Source organism: Cervus canadensis, chromosome 3, assembly GCF_019320065.1.
Source record: "Cervus canadensis isolate Bull #8, Minnesota chromosome 3, ASM1932006v1, whole genome shotgun sequence".
Classification (NCBI taxonomy): Eukaryota; Metazoa; Chordata; class Mammalia; order Artiodactyla; family Cervidae; genus Cervus; species Cervus canadensis.
The window spans coordinates 24,514,475-24,537,413 of NC_057388.1; the positions used below are offsets into that span (position 1 = coordinate 24,514,475).

The 22,939-nt window shown below is 35.1% G+C and overlaps 1 protein-coding gene across 3 annotated transcripts in view; it reads right to left on the reverse strand.

Moving 5' to 3' along the window:
* The window catches only part of SNX13 (sorting nexin 13), a 153,203-nt gene that overhangs the window by 53,844 nt on the left and 76,420 nt on the right, over window positions 1-22,939 (reverse strand). For all 3 annotated transcript variants that reach the window (XM_043462781.1, XM_043462782.1, XM_043462783.1), the window contains 7 exons: window positions 19,914-19,997; window positions 15,005-15,143; window positions 14,536-14,624; window positions 9,289-9,388; window positions 8,213-8,406; window positions 1,722-1,826; window positions 978-1,110 (listed from right to left, as the gene is read on the reverse strand). In XM_043462781.1, coding sequence (XP_043318716.1) covers window positions 978-1,110; window positions 1,722-1,826; window positions 8,213-8,406; window positions 9,289-9,388; window positions 14,536-14,624; window positions 15,005-15,143; window positions 19,914-19,997 — 844 coding nt within the window. The remainder of the gene's footprint in view (window positions 1-977; window positions 1,111-1,721; window positions 1,827-8,212; window positions 8,407-9,288; window positions 9,389-14,535; window positions 14,625-15,004; window positions 15,144-19,913; window positions 19,998-22,939) is intronic.

Here is a 22,939-nt window from a genome sequence, read left to right on the forward strand (position 1 = left end):
GAATGTAAACTGACACAGCCAGTATGGAAGACGGTATGGAGATTCCTTTAAAAACTAGGAATAAAACCACCATGTGACCCAGCAATCCCACTACTAGGCGTACACCCTGAGGAAACCAAAACTGAAAAAGATACACGGAACTCAAGGTTCACTGGAGCACTATTTACAATAGCTAGAAGATGGAAGCAACCTAGACGTCCATCGACAGATGAACTGATACAGACACTGTGGTACATGAATACAATGCAATATTACTCAGACATGAAAAAGAATGCATTTGAGTCAGTTCTAATGAGGTGGACAAACCTAGAGCTTATTATACAGAGTCAAGTAAGTCAGAAAGAGAAATATAAATATCATATACTAACACATATATATGGAATCTAGAAAGATGGTACCAGTGAATTTATTTTCAGGGCAGCAACGGAGAAACAGACATAGAGAACAGACTTAGAAACACAGGGGGAGGGGAGGAGAGAGAGGGTGAGGCGTATGGAGAGAGTAACATGGAAACTTACAATACCACATGTAAAATAAGAGGGCCAATGGGAATTTTCTGTAAAACTCACAAACAGGGGCTCTGTAACAATCTGGAAGGGTGGGATGAGGAAGGAGATGAGAGGGAGTTTGGGAGGGAGGGGACACAGGTGCACCTACAGCTGATTCTTGTTGATGTCTGGTGGAAAACAACAAAATTCTATAAAGGAATTATCCTTCGACTGAAAAATGAATAAATACATAAAAAAGGAATTCTAGGCTTAACAGTTATGTTCTAATTTGTTATCAGATTTTAACATTTTAATTTAGTATAGTAAGTAAACTTCATCATTTATTCATGGACTTAAAAATATATTACAATTTATATTTCAGCTTTAAGAACATTTTTATGCTATTTTAAAGGATTTCCTTTGGTAAGCAGAATATACACAGGAATATACATATATACACGGATAAATGTACAATGTATGCTACCTTACCTCCATCACCATCATCTGATCCTCTGAAACTAGGATCTTTTAACATATCCAGTTCAGCTAACATGCGCACATAAAGTGCATTCTGTCTGAAGGAAGGATAAAATCTTTCATCTCGAAGCATCAATTCATACACCTTATTGAAATAAATCAAGATATTCAATCATTAATACAAATAATGTAGTAATCTCCACCAAAAAAAAAAAAGAGATTTCAACAAAAGCTAGACAAAGGTATTACTCCAACGAATTATAGGCTCCATATTTATAAGATGTCAGTAATAAGACTATGTCACAACTAGAGATATTTTTCTGGCCCCTCTAGAATCTAAATTATACTGAAAAGGGTCCTACTGCAAAACAAGTCACAGGAGAGCAGTTATATATAGTGCTCTACAAAGTCGTGTCCTCTAAGAAACAAATCCAAATACACAAAGGCTCAAAGCACATATTAAAATAATGAATCTGTTATTTATACATCATCTATTCATAAAATTCTAGAATCTGTATCTGTCACTTTAGCCAGATTCAAAGTAAACAACCCAGCATAGGGATTTTCCGCATTTTTACAGTAAATAAGCAAAGAAAAACTGGCTACTTTGTGAAACATTATTACCATAACACATCTTTTTAGTTATCACACTGTACTTTCATAACATTTCAGTAACCTTTTACAGACAAATTACAAGCATATAGACATATATATTGTTTTCAAAAAAGATATAATGATAAATGTTGTACATAATACCTTCCTTTGAATGTCATCAAAGATTTCAGGGGTTGGATCTTCATGATTCAAAGTATCTGCTAATTTTGCTACCAAATAATCATCAACAGTAACTCTTGGAGATGCCTGACAGAGAAAAACACAAGTAGCACTGATCTTTGAAATTTCTAAATACAAGTTAAGCCATCATAGTAGGAGAATTAAATAATTTGTTGTTCAGTCACCCAGTCATGTCCGACTCTGCAACCCCATGGACTGCAGCATGGTAGGCTTCCCTGTCCTTCACTATCTCCCTAAGTTTGCTCAAAGTCATGTCTACTGAGTCAGTGATGCCATCCAACCATCTCATCCTGTCGCTCCCTTCTCCTCCTACCCTCAAATCTTTCCCAGCATCAGGGTCTTTTCCGCTGAGTTGGCTCTTTGCATCAGGGAGCCGAAGTAGGACAATTAAATAATGGAATCATAGTACTAAAAGTAACTGCAAAAAAAATCCTTGGTTTGTATATGACACCTTGATGTTTAAAGGCTGAAATCAGAGCTAGTATTTTTCTGGCCATGAGGTACTTACTACACGGTAGACTTGTTAGACAAACGTGGATTTAAACCCTAACTTTTGCTGAGCAAGTTTCCTGTCACAAGGCTTAACTTACTCACGCTGTAAGATGGAGATAAACACTGCATGTGATTACTGTGAGGAGAAGAGAGGGCTGCATAAGGCGTGTGTGTCCAGCTCACAGGAGACACTCACCACGCATCAGTGCTGAGCGCTCAGGAGTCCTCGATGCGCACTTAATGAAATGTCAAGAGTATGCCACGTTGCTACTTATCATTTAACACCAGAAACAATCCTTCTGAATGGCACTTAAAAGCGACTGTCTTTATCCTAATTCAGTTTTATAATACTGCAGCAAAGTATCAGCATGATAAGGGACAGAAAAAAATTTGAAAAGTTATTTTGTTTCAATAACTTTCATCTCAAGGTGCATAATGTGACAGATACTACAGACATTCTTCAGCATGTTAACCTTTGTATTTTTAAGTCTGAAGGCTATGGAGAATAAATGAGTGATTAAATGATGGTAACTTTTAGAGACAGTACCAAAAGAATGCATTGTTTAAGCAATTTCTCTATGCTATCTATTAGACTATCTAAGGAACAGAAATATATAAATCAAGAGAAGAAAAAGTATGTAAGTATTCTGGGCATACATCCAGACAAAACTGTAATTTAAAGATAAATGCACTCTCATGTTCAAAGTAGAACTATTCACAACACCCAAGGCACAGAAACAACCTCACGTTCAACGAGAGAGGAAAGGATAAAGACGTGGTACATACACAATGGAGTATTTCTCAGCCATAAAAAGGAATGAAATAAAGTCATATGCAGCAGCATGGATAGACCTAGAGATTATCATACTAAGCGAAGTAAGTAAGAAAGAGAAAGACAAATTACCGTATCACTTATACGCACAATGTAAAACACGACACAAATGAACTTATTCCCTGGTGGCTCAAATGGTAAAGCGTCTGCCTATAATGCGGGAGGTCCGGGTTTGATCCCTGGGTCGGGAAGATCCCCTGGAGAATGAAATGGCAACCCACTCCAGTAATCTTGCCTGGAAAATCCCATGGATCAAGGAGCCTGGTAGGCTACAGAGTTGCAAAGAGTTGGACACAACTGAGCGACCTCACTTCACAGAAGAGAAACAGACTCATAAACACAGAGAAGAGACCGGAGACTGCCAAGGGGGAGAGAGGATGCAGGAGGGATGGAATGGAAGCTTGGGATTAACAGATGCACACTAGTATATATACAATGATAAACAACGAGGTCCTACTGTATAGCCCAGGAACCACACTCGATACTCTGTGAAAAACCATAATGGAGAAAAATATGAAAAGGAATGTGTGCATGTGTAAATGAATCACTTCGCTATACAGCAGAAATTAACACAATACTACGTACCAACCATTCTTGAACAAAATTTTAAAAAAAATTTTTTTAAGTAAGTAAACAGGAGGGTATGAATGTGCAGCATAAGGGCTATACAACTTCTAATGTCCCCTTGTTAATTCAACACTCTTAGAAGCAAACTCAGGGAGGTAGTGTGGTGGTACTTTTTTGGTTCTTGTGAGGGGGTTTTTGGAGGAAGAAGAAAAGGACACTTACCTATTACTTGTTTGTGTATGGGTGTGGTGTTCCCTTCCCCCCCACCCCTCTCACCCTGAAGTAACAACAGAAGAACTCAACAGCTTCAACTATTCGACAAAGATCAGAGAGGAACATGATTTAAGGTAGTTTCTGTCCTTTCATGTGCCCTCTGAGCTCACTACACTCAGTTTCTAGGAAATAAGAGACAAATTTGAAAATAACATTTGCAATTTATCTAGCTTAATTTTTTCTATAATCTCAGGTACACAGAATTAGATTAAGCCTTATCCTTGGAATACGGTAAGCAATACTTTCAGAGAGCTAACGTTGGGCATAACTAACCAAGTCCCTTTTAAAAAAAAGAACGGTAATACAGGAGAAATATTTGCACATATGCTATTACTTTAACATAAAAATACAAAAATTGCATGTTTTTTCCAAAATTATCTATTAGTCTGTATTGTTTACTTCCATATTACACAAATGTAGTTATTTAAACAAAATGACTAGTTAACAGTGGCAACTGAAAATTAACAGGACTGATCAAAAAATATGTTTGAGAAAACAAAACAATATACTTAATAATATTCCTGTTCTCTGATACAGAAACTTATTTTAACATTTTTTAAACTTTTAATCTAAATTTAAAATTGGTAGGCAGTACCACTGTTTATTCTTAAAATATATAAATCTAAGACTTTTTAAAAGATTATACACATAATAGGACTAATAAATAGATACATCTATATTTAATAAAAAATAAACAATTACATTTACCTTTTATTCTATGATCTTGTAGGGAATTTTTGTGTGCCTTTTTAAACAATACTTTTCTGATCTGCCTGCAGCTTTCAGGACAATCCTTTATTTTATACAGTGGTATAACTAAATACAATCAACTATAAAATAAAATTCACTATGACTTTCGGCTCTGCTCTTGAGCCTTTATCATATTTATTTCTCTTACCACTGCAATGTCATGACACCAGGTGAAATATCCTTTCAATAAAATTATTTAGGCAAAGAATAACGGGATTTTAATCTACAGGGATTTGTTTCCAGCTTTCCCAAAAAAGCGTCTATCAACTTCGTATCTCCAGGTTTGTTTGGTAGACCAGCTGTTTGTCAATCAGGTTCTCTGCATCTATGAATTCATCATACAAGTTGCCCATGTCTAAAATGCCTATTTTTTAAGTACTTCAAAGCATAATGGATGTCATAAGTTAACAACCTCTCCTTTTCAAGGAAAATGGTTCTAAAACGCATAGATCATTTAAACGTGTGAGAATAAAGGAGCATTCCAAAGAAATTATAGTTTTATTAAAGAAAGTGAGAAAACTGTGTTTAAGCTGGCTGTTCCTTTCTGGTGATATTTGAGTTCTCAATAGCTTTATTTCCAAAAAATGAGTTATTTTCTTCATTGTATGAGTTCTTGCTATAGCCTACACGTACTCAGTTCCATACATCTATTTCAAGGTTAATTTTAGTCCCTTCAAAAATCATTCAATAGTTTTAGAGAAAAATCATATAAATTTGTTTACTTAATTCTTTTCGCCACACACATTCTTGATATATTTTCAAATGAAAGATGGATATTATTCTTGTCCCATGCTTTAAAAAATATGATTACTGCCAACAATGGCATCTTTTCTACTGCTGGCAACAATGACAGCCATCTGGAAGGCAAATGTCTAAAGCTATCTCTCCTGACATTTTTGTAATGTCAAAATCTCATAAAGCTGAAACAGTAGTATTATTTAGAACATACAGGTACAGGAAAACTGTATGTGAAAGTAAGTGAATAATTAGAGAAAACTGGCTTCATCAGAAAGCAAGAAAGTAAGGCCAGGCAAAGGATAACATAGGGATCTTTTAAAATACAGATAAGTAGTTCAGTCGTGTCCGACCCTTTGCGACCCCACGGACTATACAGTCCATGGAGTTCTGCAGATCCGAATCCTGGAGTGGGTAGCCTCCAGGGAATGTTTCCAACCCAGGTGTCCCGCATTGCAGGTGGATTCTTTACCAGCTGTACCACAAGGGAAGCAATTTAAAATATACCGGACGTTCTACTTCTAAAGCTGAATGGAGTGTATAAAGGCATTTGTTATACTATTATTCTTAAAACTGCGTACTCTTTTAAATACAATATATTTCATAAGGCAAAAATGTAAGCAAATGCACAAATGAGTGGTTTCCAAATAATATATATACTTAAAATTAAAATACAATTCTGTGCTAATAAGTATGAATTAAAAGGTATTATAGTATATAGTCATTAAAAATACTGGAGTGTGAATCTTGAGGACTTTTGTCCATATTCATGAGGTACATCAGTCTGTAGTTTTCTAAATGATGTCTTTGTCTTTGATGTGAGAATAACACTAAATTCATAAAATGAGTTGTAAAGTGTTTCCTTTTTCTCTGTTTTCTGGAAGAGTTTGTGAAATACTGGTATTATTTCTTCTTGAAATATATGACAGAATTCACTAGTAAAGCCATTTAGGCCTGGGCTTTTCTTTGAAAGATGATTTTTAATTATTAATTAAATTTATTTACTCTATTTCCTATTCTTCCTGAGTCAGTCTGACAATCAGTGTATCCCCAGAAATGTGTCCATTTCATCTAAATCGTCTAATCTGTTGTCATAAAGTTGTTCGTAATACTTCCTTACGGGGCATCCCGGGTGGCTCAGTGGTGAAGAATCCACCTGTCAATACAGGGTTCGACACCTGGGTTGGGAAGATCCCCTGGAGAAGGAAATCACAACTCATTCCAGTATTCTTGCCTGGGAAATCCCATGGACAGAGGAGCCTGGCCGGCTACAGTCTATGGGGTCATTCATAACAGAGTTGGATACAACTTAGCGACTGAACAACAATAGTATTTCCCTGTAGTCCTTTTAATTTCTATAGTCAGTGGTGATGCTTCCTCCTTCATTTATGATTCTGGTGATCTGTATCTTTTTTTATTGGCCAACCGAGCTAAAGGTTTCTAAATTTCATCGTTCATTTTACAACTTTTGATTGTACTACTGATTTTTCACTATTGTCTTTCTGTTTCCTATTTCACTGATTTCCATTTTGATCTTTACTATTTCCTTCCTTCTGTTTGCTTAGATTTGTTGTGCTTTTCTTTTTCTAGATTTTTAAGAGGGAAATGTATATTGCTGATGTGACATCTTTCTTTCTTTCTAATCAGGCATTTAAAGCTACACATTTCCCTCTACACACTTCTTTAACCGCATCCCATAAATTTTGATGCATTGTTTTTTTCATTTTCATTCAATTGAAAATATTTTCTAATTTCTTTCTGAAGTTTTTGACACAGATACTATTTAGAAATATGTTGCTTGATTTTCAAGTATTTATAAATTTCCTCAAATCCCTTTTGTTCTTGATTTCTAATTAATTCTACTATGAGAAACTAACATATTTATATGTAATTTTAATGCCTCTAAAATGAGTTGTTTTATGGCCTAACTTATGATCTTTCCTGGAAAAGGAAATGGCAACCCACTCCAGTATTCTTGTCTGAAGAATCCTGTGGACAGAGGAGCCTGGTGGGCTGCCATCCACTGGGTTGCACAGAGTCAGACACGACTGAAGTGACTTAGCAGAAGCAGCAGCATGACCTATCCTGGAGAATGCTCCATGTGTATGCTTGAAAATAACACTGTTGTTAGGAGAAGTATTCTACAGATGTATTTGGTCTAATTGGTCTAAAGTATTGTTCAATTCTTGTACCTCCTTGGTCATTTTCTATCTAACTGTTTTACCAGTTTTGAGAGGACTGAAGTCTCCAACTGTTACTGCTGAATTGTCTATTTCTCCCTCAGTTCTGTCAGTTTGTGCTTCATGTATGTGTGGGCTCTGCTGTTTTATCATCCTGATCAACTGACCCTTCTACTATAAAATGTCCCTTGTTTCTCTAGTAACATTTTCTGTCTTAAAATCTATGATCTAATATTAGTATAACCACTCCAGCTCTGTTTTACTGTTTTCAAGGTTTACCTCTTACTTCCTATTATCTAAAGTTGTGTGACCCTGAATCTTAACTCTGTTATTTAGTATCCACATGACCCTGGACAAGTTAATTCAATTTTCTAATTTAATCAATTTCTTCACCTATACAATGAGAATAATATACAAAAGCTATTATCAGTATAAAACAAGGCAATGTAAGGCAGTTGTGCATAGCAGCATGAACAATGGATATTTACAAGTACTACAAATCATTATCATCTTCTTTGGCAGCATCATTATTAATTTCAATTATTAATAATCTACCATTATTAATGACACTGTCAAGGAAGAAAACAAAATGTATTCTCAAATAAATCAAAGTATATCCTCACCTTTTCTGATAAATACTGTTCATAAATTCCAACAGCAGCTGCTCTTAAAAGACCTTTGGTTTGGTTGGTTTGATGTTTTCCATCTTTCTGACGACTTGATAAAACTTCTAGCTGCTGTTGGGCTGTGACACGGTATCCTTCCACTGTCATCCAAAAGAAGAGATGTGCCTGACCTCCAGTTTGCTGCATGTAGTCTACCAAACAAAATCCATAACAACAGAGATATTAAAGTCACAGAGTTTTGAGCATACAGCTGTAAGACAAGTTAAGAAAGATAGTATTTGAAAGTTTTAAATACTTAAAACTCTGCATTTTGAACATGTTTAGAAAATACTGGAGGTTAAAAAAACGTCATATCATAAATTGGTTAAGCTGAAGAGACCAATTATGCAGAAAAAAGAAACGGAAGTACATTTTAAAAAACATCTGATTTTTCATGAAAACACCTCTTGGGAATAAAGCTGCCAGGGAAGGCTTCATCAGAAATAAACTACTTCACCAACATTCAGCTTCCATTCTCAATAAAAATTATTAGTCATAGTATTACTATTATACCACATGTATTAAAAATAAAGATTGGGCTCTTCAACAAGCCATGCATTTCTTTTTGTTCATGAATATGAAGTCTCAGGGAGCTTTGCTGGAAATATCCCCTAGATAAAAGCAATTCTGATGTAACATTAATAAAATCAGTAAACATTTATATATAAAATGGTATGAAAATAAGACCCTTCCCCTGTTCATGCACAAAATTGATACAAGCAGGTTATATATACCATGCTTTCCTGACAAAGTCTCTTTCTCAAATAATTAAAATTCATACTAGAATCTCTTGGGGTTTATTTAAAAGCAGATTAGCAAATGCACACTGGAACTACAGTAAGCATTTATTTCCTTAAAACCAAACAAATCTCTGTCCCTATGGTTTCCAAAAAAAGTGCGGGATATTTCGGAAAATGAGGAGTGGAAGAGAGATACATATGGCATGCCTAATATGAAGTATTTAAAATTTAACAATATATACAATTATAAAAAACTTGAGGGTTATGTTATTTTTATAAAATGGATTTACCTACCCATAAAAAACTGCAGTGCGACATTGTCTACAAGAATGCTGTCCAGGGGGACTGTGCAAAGCTTCCCAAAGTTTGCTGCCAGTTTCACAGTATTTATTTCCTACAAATAAAAGTTTTTCAGATTAACATCTCATCTATCCACTCACTACATTAAAGATCCTTACATAGACGTAAAAAATTAAGTTAAAATGGAATAAAGTCTTCTTTTCTTGTACAGGTGGGTTACCAATAAAAAGTATCAGCTGACTGAATTTCCTGGAGTTATTTTAAGAGCTGCTTATTAAACGTACACTAAACGTACAATAAGCACTCATTTCTTCTAACAAAAAATAAACCTAAATGTATTTTCATGTATTCTCTATTTTTACCCATTCCAAACAAAAATGAACATGATAGGGACTAAAGGGGATATTATGTTGAAGAATAAACAAATCCCAATATTTTCAAGTACAGGATGAAGTCTACCTACTAGAAAAAAATAAAATATTCCTAACTAGTAGATTTGCTAATTGGGTAAAAATTCTGAATCTTTGTAGAAAATGTGTTTCTTTTCAGTCTACCTAAATGGTAAATTATATAAACTTCAAAGCAAGGAAACTACCTATATATAGAGAAAAAAGTTTTTAACAGGTTCAAAATTTAGAGAATCTACACATCCAGCACTGTGCTAGATGCATTACACATATTACTTCATTAAATCTCCACAGCAATCCTATTGGATAAACATCACCAATCCCACTCAACAGATAAGAAAATTGATGATCAGAAAAGTTGCCTATGATAGCAAAGCTGGTCAGAATGAATCAGTGTCCTCAAAGTCTGATGCCCTTTCCACAAAAACCAACAATGTTTCTGCAAATGATTTCCACCAGCTTCTCTGCATTTCCAAATCCATACTCACAAACCTCTATTTTCAAAAAAAGATGCACAGGTTTTCTGAAAGTTAGATAAGGCTGCCTTATTCAGGGGCAGATACTAAATTAGGCATAGGTGATACATAAAGGAAAAGGAAGATGATTTGAAAAGAGGAGAAAAAAACTTCTCTTGTAATTAGTATCTCCTCTTCATATAAGAACATAAGAACAACAAGAGATTACTGATTTGAAATTATTGGGGTAAAGCAATCTACTGCAAATTGCACTCATTTCACATACTAGCAAAGTAATGCTAAAATCCTTCAAGCTGGACTTCAACAGTATGTGAAACAAGAATTTCCAGATGTATAAGCTGGATTTAGAAAAGGCAGAGGAAGCAGATCAAATGGCCAACATCCACTGGATCATCGAAAAAGAGCAAATTCCAGAAAAACATCTACTTCTGCTTCACCGACTATGCTAAAGCCTCTGACTGTGTGGATCACAACAAACTGGAAAATTCTTCAAGAGATGGGAATATCAGACCACCTTCCTGTCTCCTGAGAAACCTGTATGTAGTCAAGAAGTAACAGTGAGCATCAGTCATGGGACAACAGACTGGTTCAAAATTGGGAAAGGAGTATATCAAGGCTGTACACCGTCACCTTGCTTATTTAACTTATATGCAGATGACATCATGCAAAATGCTAGGCTGGATGAAGCTCAAGCTGAAATCAAGACTTCCTGGAGAAATATAAGTAATCTCAGACATGCAGATGACACCACCCTAATGGCAGAAAGTGAAGAGGAACTACAGAGCCTCTTGATGAAGGTGAAAGAGAGTAAAAAAACTGGCTTAAAAACTCAACATTCAAAAAACTAACATCATGGCATCCGGTCCTATCACTTCATGGCAAGTAGAAGGGAAAGCAATGGAAACTGACAGACTATTTTCTTGTGCTCCAAAATCACCGTGGAAGGTAACTGCAGCCATGAAATTAAAAGAATTTAATTTTTTTGAAAGAAAAGCTATGATAAACCTAGACAGCCTATTAAAAAGCGGAGACATCACCCTGTCGACAAAGGTCCACATTGTCAAAGCTATGGTTTTTCCAGTAGTGAAAGTTGGACTATAAAAAAGGCTGAACACCAAAAAACTGATGCTTTCAAACTGTGGTGTTGGAGAAGACTCTTGAAAGTCCCTTGGACTGCAAGGAGATCAAATCAGTCAATCCTAAAGGAAATCAATCCTGAATATTCATTAGAAGGACTGATGTTGAAGCTGAAGCTCCAATACTTTGGCCATCTGATGGGAAGAGTCAACTAACTGGAAAAGATCCTGATGCTGAGAAAGATAGAAGGCAGGAAGAGAAGGGGACAACAGAGGATGAGATGGCTGGATGGCATCACTGACTCGATGGACATGAGTTTGAGCAAACTCTAGGAGATGGTGAAGGACAGGGAAACCTGGCATGCTGCAGGCCATGGGGTCACAGAGTTGGACACGACTGAGCGACTGAACAACAACAAAGCAATCTAGCACCAGCACATGACTTCCCCTATCTCAGTCTTCCTTCCTCAGATTTTATCACTTCTTGGTTCTGTCCAGCAGCAGCTCTATAGATATGGGATGGAGAAGAGTATTCACTATCACTTTATTTGTAATAAAAAGAATAAAGCATCTCTAAGATTTTAAGATGAGCAGTATGGTTAAAAAACCTCTATCTCTGAAGATTCTGAATTTTCATCCAAAGGAATACATGCTATGTCTTGAGCTATTAAAAAAGGTAAAGCTTCATATTCAAATCAGAATTGACAAGCTTCCAAACAAGATTTCTAAATTTTAAAAGGAATTCAGTATCAAAAATTATTTAGGCAAACAGACTTAAATAATGATGCTTAAGGATCACCAAGGGCTTCCCTGGTGGCTCAGCAGTAAGGAATCTGCCTGCCAATGCAAGAGACATAAGAGAGGAGGGTTCATTCCCTGGGTGGGGAAGATCCCCTGGAGGAGGGCATGGAAACCTACTCCAGTATTCTTGCCTTGAGAATCCCATGGACAGAGGAGCCTGACAGGCTACGGTCCATAGGTTCGCAAAGAGTTGGACACAAGCATCACTAACTTTAAGATCTAGGTAGGGTAACTAGATAAAGAAACAACAATCACAAGTGAAACCATATTATTCTTCTATTCTGAATTTACATGCGTATATAAATTCATTTTAAAATATAGTTAACTGAACAAAGACAGACATACATACATCTGCACACACATTTATGACAAATATAGGCCTCAAATAATGTGTAAGTTATAATTAAACTAGCAAACTAAACTCAAAATTTAAAAATAAGTCTTCTATTCCTTAAGGAATTTAAGTACACTGCAAAATTACAAGACCAAAGAGTCACAAATCAATTTCCAATAGAAAACAGGCATAAAAAAGGTGATTACACTAAAAACTAAAGGTAGTAAAAAATTTGTTTCAAAGCCCCAAATCTCTGCTCTCTTTTACAATGAAACTCATCCAAACAGCTACCTATAATCACTGTTTCTAATTCATTTCTTCCCATTTTCTCCTGACTGACTCCCATCAGGGTTTTTCTCCACTATTCAACCAAAATGCTCTCATGGATCACCAATAATGCCCCTGTGGCAAACCCAACAGTCAATTCTAAATCTTCATTTTACTCAACTTATTAGTAGTCTGTGATACACCTGATCTCTGACCTTTTTCAGCATTTTCTATACTTTGCTTCTAGGATATCACACTCCTTTCCTTCAATCTCAACAGTCATTTACAGTTTGTTTGACTAGATCTTTCACTTCGTCTTAAACACTAGTAACTGAAGTGCCTCAGGACAAAGTCTTTGATATCTTCTTTCTTAAACTCATTCTTTTAAGTAATCTCATCCAATCTCTCAACTTTAAACAAGCAGCTGATAATCCTGAGGATTCTCAAAGTTTATTTCATTCACAAAATTTCCCTTGAAGTTGAATTTACCAATTAGAATGTCTACTTTAACATCAAACAGGGATCTCAAGCTAAAACATTCAAAACTTGATTCTCTCTTCCAAACTTCCTCCTCCCTCAGTTTTACTCATTTTAGTGAATAACAACACTATTCATGCAGGTGCTCAGTCCAAAAAACTTCGGAATCATCCTTGAATTCTTTTTTCTCTCTAAACCCACATTTAACACATTAGCAAATACTGTCTCCAATTAACTTCTTACATGAACCCCCCCAGACATCTCTTACTAAACAAAAACAAGAGTCGTGTAAATGATCTGTTAGTTTCCATTCTTGTCTCCACCACTCCACCACAATCTACTCATCACAAAGAGCCCAAGTAATCATTTTACCTCATAAGTCTGATTATGTCACTTGCCAGGGCGAATGTCCAATGGATTTCTATCACAGCCAGATTTTTAAAAATCTTACTATGGAAGGTAAAACCACGTATGATCTAACCCCTAAGGTTCCTCTCTAAATTCATTCCTACTACAAATCCTATCATACATTCCACACCAGTCACAATGAGTGAAGTCGCTCAGTCGTGTCCGACTCTTCAGGACCCCATGGACTGTAGCCTACCAGGATCCTTAGTCCAAGGGATTTTCCAGGCAAGAATACTGGAGTGGGTTGCCATTTCCTTCTCCAGGGGATCCTCCCGACCCAGGGGTTGAATCCGGGTCTCCCACATTGTAGGCAGACACTTTACCGTCTGAGCTACCAGGGAAGACCAGGCACGTTCCTATTCCAGGGACTTCACATTTGCTCTCACCTTTGCATGAAAGATTTAAAAAAGAAAAAAAAAATTCCACAGGAGTCTCTCATATTATTCAGATCTCTCTATGCTCAAATGTCACCAGATCTCTGAGCACCTATCTAAGCCACTCTGACATTCTCTACCACCCTACTTTGCTTTACTTATTTTCTTTCACATTTTAGGTTTTTTTTTTTTTACATTTTATTTTTTCACATTTCACTTACTTTTCCATTTTTTACATAATATATCAATTTATATATTGGTTTATTTTCTGATTCTGCAACGAAAATGTAAGCTTCATGAGAGAGATTTCCATCTGTTAGATCCATCTAAAATGGTGTCCAATGTACAAAATTCAATAAATGCTGAATTTTGAATAAATGACACATGAGTAGATAAATGCATAAATCAAGAAAAAGAATTTACTTTTCATGCAGTATTTTAATCTCATTAGCTTGTTTTAATAAATACTTACTACATTGTATAATATAAATTTTCTCTAAATTTTTAGTTCTTCTGTAAAATGCCACACTGGTTAATACTCGACCTTTTGTTATTTTCTGGATATTTGAATGAAAAGAAATTATCTATAGTTAAATATTAATTCAAGAGTATTTTACTCACTTTGCCTGACTGCAACCGTTGTATTCTTGAGTCACATACTTTCTTCACAAATAATAAGCTATTTATTTGATTTTTGATGGTGTTGATATCTAAAAATAAATTGATTATGAGGTAAAGTGACAGTGTTACTTGTGAAATACTTTAAACATACACTTACTGTAATTTAACATAATAACCAATGAATACAGCAATCATTTTATTTAAAAAAGAAATAACTGGAAATTTTATAGTGAGATTATTTAATTAAAATTAAACTATGTCAATTATCTTTAGCGATAACTGCAATAATAAGAGTCTCATTCAGAAAACTATTGTGCTTTATTCTCAGAACATATTAGCATAATAAAAGTCAGATTCAGTTAAGGTGAAAACAACTAATAACATAAAATGACATTTAGGTAAATTAAAGTTTTGTTTGAATACACAGTAATTGTTAAAGAAGTAAAACATTCTTAAATAAATTACTTACCATCACCAGCTGTATCTAGAGATCGAAGATACTGTAATTCTTCTGCTGCTTTATCTCTGACTGCTTCGAGCTCTCCAATATTGTCACTCAATTTAATAATGTTCATAAAGGCCTCATAGTTGCAATTAGAATCACGGATCTGAAAATAAAATTTAAAACACAGATGGGAGGGAGATTCACGTAAGTGAAAACATAATCTTGAATACCTACCGTGGGCCAGGCACAACTGTCCTCAAACAAAATGAAAATCTCTCCTCATGGTACTTACATTCTCCTGGGTCACAGACTATTAACAAAGTAAGTAAGGTATTTAGCACACTGTGAAGTAAAGAGCACACTCAGAATGTCTGATGACAGCAAGGCAGCCATGGTGACTAGAGCTAAACCAAAGAAATGCCGAAGAGCACGGGAGATGAGTGCTAATGGAAAAGCAGGCAGGACAGGGTTTAGAAAATGGCTTGGCTTTCACTGTGAATGGAATGAAAAGTTATTGGATTTTAAACATTAAGAGTGGCATTCTCTGACATAAATTTAACAGAACCACTGTAATGACATGAATAACTGTTATTTCATCCTTCTCCAGACACTTGCTATTTAAGATTGAATGGAGTAGAACATTAAGTTGGATTTAACCAGAATGTGATTTCACCAAGCAAATAATAAACTGAGAGAGAGTGGAAAGGTAGTTGAGAATGTTGTAAAGGAACTAATGACTCTGACTGTCAATAAATTTAAGCCAAACAAAACAGTAAAGGGAACTATGAAAAGGTAGCCAACTTGGTTGTCCATTCTAAACAGCAGTCCAAGTACTGGTGATTGCCAAAGTTGAGAACTGTGGCGAAAAGAAGTTGGCGGGGGTGGGGGGGCAATAAGCACATGAAAAAATGTTCAAAATCATTCGTCATCAAGGATGTGCAAGTTAACCATAACAAAATGAAAATGCCAAATATCTATCAGAATGTGCAGAGACCAAATTTGGTCTTCACATTCTCAAATAGTGCAAGTAGAAGTACAAAATTATAACACAACTTCAGATAACTACTTGGCGATGTCTCTCACTTTGTATAAATTTTACTTCAATAATAAAAGAAGTAATTATTAAAGACCTGATTTTTCTAATACATTAAGAAACAAGTAAACAGCTGCTCACTAATCTGCTCTAGTAGGGGATAACAATATAAACCAATTAAGTAAACTATTCCACAGTCAGAGAGAACAGTTTACCATTAACTAGTTTGTCCCCAAAAGATATAAAATATATATTTTGAGATAAATAATCCAAATTGGCCCATACTATCTTTAGAAACAACTTAAAAACTTAAAACTTCTGTTAGGTAATATGAACATTTCATTTGGAGGATATATGTTACTACTACACTGCTCTAAACTTTTCCTTTCAAATAAAAATAAACTATACAATTAGATATCGTTAATATGAAATTTACCTGGCAGAAAGAGTAAGAACTGAGCCAATTTTATAATACCTATGTGCAAAGGGTTTTCCACATAAATAATGTCAAGAGAATAAACCAGACAACAAAGCAAGCTAAAGATCCTTTATTGATATATTTTTCACTTTTAAATATATTTTCTGATATTTTACAGCAAAGCACAATAGTGATCAATCACTGTTTTAAATAAAAAAGACCCCAACCATCATACATAATAATAGTACCAGTCCAACTATGCAGAGAACAAGTAAAAATCTGGTGGCTTGAATTCTGTTCTGAATATGTGTTAAGTCCCTCAAAAATGTTTTTACCATGTAACTAATTATACAATTAATATAAGCTCAGCAAAATAAAAATTGAAAACTAAAGAAAAATAGAAATAAAAATAATTCCTAACCCCATGAGTGAGAGATAACCGTAATATTCTCATAAACTTGCATCCTGTTCTGTACTATAGGTAAGGTTATATAGTACTATAAACTGATTTTTAAGGTTAGTATATGATATTCATTTTTGTGTTACAAAAAAAAATTTTTTTAAGATATTTACTCTTACTTTACTACTTAAACGTTTTAAAATTTTACCTTTATCCTACTTCTTAAAAAATCACTTATGACATAACCAATACTTGTAGTAAAGTGAAACAAACAAAAGAGAAAACTTAAAATTTCCAGGATACTACCTCTCTATTACAACAGAGGATGAGATGGTTGGATGGCATCACCATTTCAATGTACATGAGTTTGGGCAAGCTCTGCGAGTTGGTAATGGACAGGGAAGCCTGGCGTGCTGCAGTTCATGGGGTCGCAAAGAGTCAGACAGGACTCAGCCACTGAACTGACTGACCTCTCTATTAACATTTCAGTCAGTATACAACTTATCAGAATCACAGTCATTCATAAACATATAATTACTTATATATTTATTTTTAAAGGAATAGATATCTACACACACATCATTTTTAGTTGTCCTTTTCACATAAAAAATAAACACATCTTTTCATATTCATAAAGACATACTATCATCATAGTATAAATAGTATTTATTGCATCAATATTCCTAAACTATTCCTCTATTTTGTTGTTCAGTTGTTCAGTCCTGTCTGACTCTGCGACTCCATGGACTGTAGCACAACAGGCTTCCGTGTCTGTTACTATCTCCCAGAGTTTGCTCAAACTCATGTCCACTGAGTTGGTGACGCCATCCAACCATCTCATCCTCTGTCACCCTCTTATCCTCCTGCCCTCAATCTTTCCCAGCATCGGGGTCTTTTCCAGTGAGTCAGCTCTTCGCAGGTGGCCCAAGTATTGGAGCTTCAGCTTCAGCTTCAGCATCAGTCCTTCTAATGAATATTCAGGACTGATTTCCTTTAGGATTGACTGTCCTTACTGTCCAAGGGGACTCTCAAAAGTCTTCTCCTACACCACAGTTCAAAAGCGTGAATTATTTGGCTCTCAGCTTTCTTTACAGTCCAATTCACACATCTGTACATGACTACCGGAAAAACCAGCTTTGAGTAGACAGACTTTTGTTAACAAATTGATATTTCTACTTTTTAATATGCTGTCTAGATTTGTCACAGCTTTTCTTCCAAGAAGCAAGTGTCTTTTAATTTCATGGTTGCAGTGACCATCCACAGTGATTTTTGGAGCCCAAGAAAATAAAGTCTGTCACTGTTTCCATTGTTTCCCCATCTATCTGCCATGAAGTGATGGGACCGGATGCCATGATCTTAGTTTTTTGAATGTTGAGTTTCAAGCCAGCTTTTGCACTCTCCTCTTTTACTTTCATCAAGAGGTTCTTCAGTTCCTCTTCACTTTCTGCCATAAGGGTGGTGTCATCTGCATATCTGAGGTTACTGATATTTCTTGAGGCAGTCTAGATTCCAGCCTGAGCTTCATCCAGCCCAGCATTTTGCATGATGTACTTTGCATGTACATTAAATAAGCAAGTGACAATGTACAGCCTTGATACACTCCTTTCCCAATTTTGAACCATAATCGGTTCTAACCATTGCTTCTTGACCTGCATACAGGTCTCTCAGGAGGCAGGTAAGGTGGTCTGGTATTCCCAACTCTTGAAGAATTTTCAACAGTTTGTTGTGATCCACATACAGAGGTTTCAGCATAGTCAATGAAGCAGAAGTAGATGTTTTTCTAGAATTCCCTTGCTTTTTCTATGATCCAACGGAAGTTGGCAATTTGATCTCTGGTTCCTCTGCCTGTCCTAAATCCTCCTCGTACATCTGGAGGTTCTTGGTTCATGTACTGTTTAGGCCTAGCCTGAAGGATTTTGAGAATTACCTTGCTAGCATGTGAAATGAGTGCATCTGTGCCTCTATGCTGAACACTTACATTGCTTTCTTTTTTTTAGTATTATTAGCAAGATTGCCATTAGTAGTCTTAAATCAGATTGTTATAACCTTATTTATTAGCACTTTAGGATAAATTTCAGGAGCAGAATTCCTAACCAAAGGTTTATTTTTTAGCTATGGGGATTATGTAAATTTTTAAAGCTCTAGGTACAGCCTAGCAGGACTCTAAATAAGCTGACAAAGGAAATGAAAAATTAAGTTCTGTGAACTCCATGAAAGATTCTAGGAACACAAAGCTAGGAAGACAATTTCTGCCTACAGGTAACCCATAAGCTGATGGGAGAGACAAATATTGTAATAGCAACAACAATGAAAAATGGCAAGTCTGATAATGGATATGATTAAACAAAGAACAATCAAATACTTCCTTCCTAGAAAAGCTAGACAGTAAAAGAAGACAATGTGGGAGAGAAATTTCAGATTCACAAAAAGGAATCAAAGACTTAGGTAACCATCAAAGTAATTCCCAGCAATAGCCCAATTACACACTCTGCCTCAACCATTAATTTGCTGAGGAAAAGCATATACAATCAGAAAAAAAATTAGAACTAGCAAACTTAATAACCACTAACCCTTTGATATATCTGATGAATGAGAAAACTATGAGTTATCTAACTCACTGACACACTACGCAACCTACAGAAACGTATCTGGAACTTAGATCTTCTTCTCAATCTAATGTTCTTTCCTCCATATTTCTCTCTACTATTTAGCATAAAATTTAAATTGCATGCTATTTAAGTATTTCAGATTAATTTAAAATCAAATAGCAGTTTTAAGAAGTACTTATCATCTATACACACAGATAAGAAAACATCCTTTTTTATATTTAAATACGTAGAAACAGCAGGAACACTGTTAAGGAAGATTATCTTATCAACCTACTTCCTTAAGGAAAATCTGGCTAGTACATTCAACACATAAGCAAACAGAAATATTGAAAATATAAAAGATTACCTTGAGATATATTTTTACTTAATTTCTTTAATAAATTATTGCTTAAATCATCCTGACTTTCAAATCATATTTATACCTTTTAAAAAACTGTTTTAAAAACAAGAGCTGCATTTTAGAAAGTACATACCATCCATATGATATATTGATTAATATAATCAGGATCACTGAGTTGATTTATCAATGGAAGAAGAACTCCACGTGCAAGGATTTCCTAGACAAAAATTTTAAAACACAAAAACAAATTTAATCTCATACACTTCTCAAATCAATAGCACAGTGTAAATTTCCTATCTCAATGCTGTTACTGAAGAAAAGTAAGGTATAGATAAAAGTAAACTTGGTAAATGACATGACTTACAAAAAGATGAGCTAGCATACACAAGTTGAGTAAGATGAAACCATCTATATCAACTTAGATACATGGCCACAATAGTAAGTACAGCTGAGTGAAAAAAAGCAAAAGGATACCTCTAATAAGTTAGCATTTATGTCCATTTTTAAAGGGCAAAACATGGCACTATATGTATTTATGGACTCCTACTTCTATATTAAAAGTATAAAAACAAAAAAAGATAAGATACCAATCAGAACAGTGACTGCTTTCAAGGGAGGGATAGAGCAACTACAGCAAAATGTTAACACTGCTTAAATCTGGTGTGTTGGTGCATAAATGTCTATTGCATTAACCCTCTATACCTGTTGGTCTGAAATTTGTCTAATACAAGATAATAAAATAACATTTATGGTAATACAATTACTTAATATTCTTTGACTATACCTTCCCATTCTCTGCAGCTGTTTACACTTCTATCAAGATTCTGGCTCTCCTCCTAGGACTGACTACAGAATTAATTTTCCAATTAAATAAACTCTGATTGTCCTGATGAACACTATTCACTTATATGTTTAAAATACACTCATGCTTTCTATTTATGGTATTTATCACATACCATTCTTTAAGTAATTCTGTGTCTTCCACTTCTCTTAATACACTACAGCTCTCTAGGAACTTTTTGTATGTGAGTGAGATTAGTTAAAAGAGATAAAAGACTTATCTCTCTTCAAAAATACTCTTATCTTCTCAAGGTCACTATCTTAAATATGGTATGACTTTGATAAACATTAAAGGATGCAAATCAAGAAACTAAGTGGCTCAGATGATAAAGCATCTGCCTACAATGCGGGAGACCTGGGTTCAATCCCTGGGTTGGGAAGATCTCCTGGAGAAGGAAATGGCAACCCACTCCCAGTGTTCTTGCCTGGAGAATCCCATGGACAGAGCAGCCTGGCGGGCTATGGTCCATGGGGTCGCAAAGAGTAGGTCATGACTGACTGACTTCACTTTCACTTTCAAACTGAGACAATAGTCTACCTGTTTACTCTTCAGTCCTCTATGCTTGTGATGTCTAAATTTTTGAAACAGCATTTCTTATGAATACTAGAAATGCTAAATAGCCACAAGTTTAATAGGATGTTTCACTTCTGTAAGTAAAGGACCAATTTATTTATTCCTTTCTAGATTTCTAATTTATCTGTGCCGTTTTCTGGTGTAAGTTCACAGAAGAGAGCCTTCACTCTGTTTTCCTTTGGAGAAATATTTTATATAAATTCTACTTCTATAAGTTTTACAAGTCGTTGACAACTTTTACCCCATGATCAATTAATATTTCTAAAAGGCACTAATAGAGGCTCCAATAACTTCTTGAAATGTCTTTTAAGACATCCTCCAGTCTCAAATTAGAAAATTGTTTTATTTTGGATTAGCTTTAATCTCTAACCGTTTAAAAATTATATTTATTTATCTATTTCTTCCCTCAAATTATGTATCTGACCACACATGCTCAAATTTTTAAATGTATTCTGTAATGATAAAATTCACAAACAAAAAAGTGCTTTATTCAAAGTTTATTTTCAAAGTGAGTAAAAAACATATGGGTAACCTTTTTGAATAAATTTATTGCTTCATATTAGTTAAGGCAAACAGTCATTATGCCTCTGAAAACTACTCTGATCTCCTAATTTGCCTCACGAAAGAGTTTGGTTAGTCGTGTGTATGTGTGTGTGTCTGTGTGTTTAGTTGCTCAGTCATGGACTCTGCAACCTCAATGACTATAGCCACCAGGCTCCTCCGTCCATGGGATTCTCCAGGCAAGAACACTGGAGTGGACAGCCATGTTCTTCTACAGGGGATCTTCCTGACCCAGGGATTGAACCCAGGTCTCCTGCATTGCAGGCAGATTCTTTACCATCTTAACCACCAGGGAAGCCCCTAGTTAGTCATATGACTCAATAATTCCTATACAGTTTTAGTGAGAGCAAAATACTGCAAATATTATAAAATATGATGCAATTTTCACATAATTTTCATATACTTTAAGACAAGCATCAGCTGTCAAATATGAAGATTTAAAAGTTACAGAGTCACTGAGGCCATGAATCTTTAAATCAATAAAACATGGTAATGGGAGAAAGCAGAGGCAATTAAATAGCAATATCTCAGTCAAATGCTGTGATTTGTACAACTCATACAAAGGATTCATATAAAGGAAAGAACTAAGAACTCTCTAATCTGTTATTTAATCTGAACAAAGTGCCTTTTGGGAAAACCTAGATTTAATCATCAACAAAGGAAAGCTGATAAAGAACTAAGTTAACAGAAAAACAAACTGACCACAGAGCTCTACAATTACACTCACTCAATTAGACTCAAGCAAAAAGAAATGAAATATTGGTCTAAAAGAGCAATCTATGGCAAAACATATTTGTTCTTTCTTTAAAGAACCCTACTTATTTTAAACGTATTTTAAACCCATGTAACAAGACTGATCGTCATTCCCATCTCCTAAAAGTCAGTTTAATCTTTAAAGAGTAGCAGTAGCATGTGCCCCATAGCCAGCAAGAAGGTCAAATAGGTTTCCTCTCAGATCACCAACTCCTTATTGTCAAAATCAGACTTAAATTGAAGTAGGGAAAACCACTAGGCCATTCAGCTATGACCTAAATCAAATCCCTTACAATTATACAGTGGAAGTGACAAAAAGATTCAAGGGATTAGATCTGAAAGAGTGTCTGAAGAAATCTGGATGGAGGTTTAAGACACTGTATAGGAGTCAGGGATCAAGACTATCCCCAAGAAAAAGAGGTGTAAAAAAG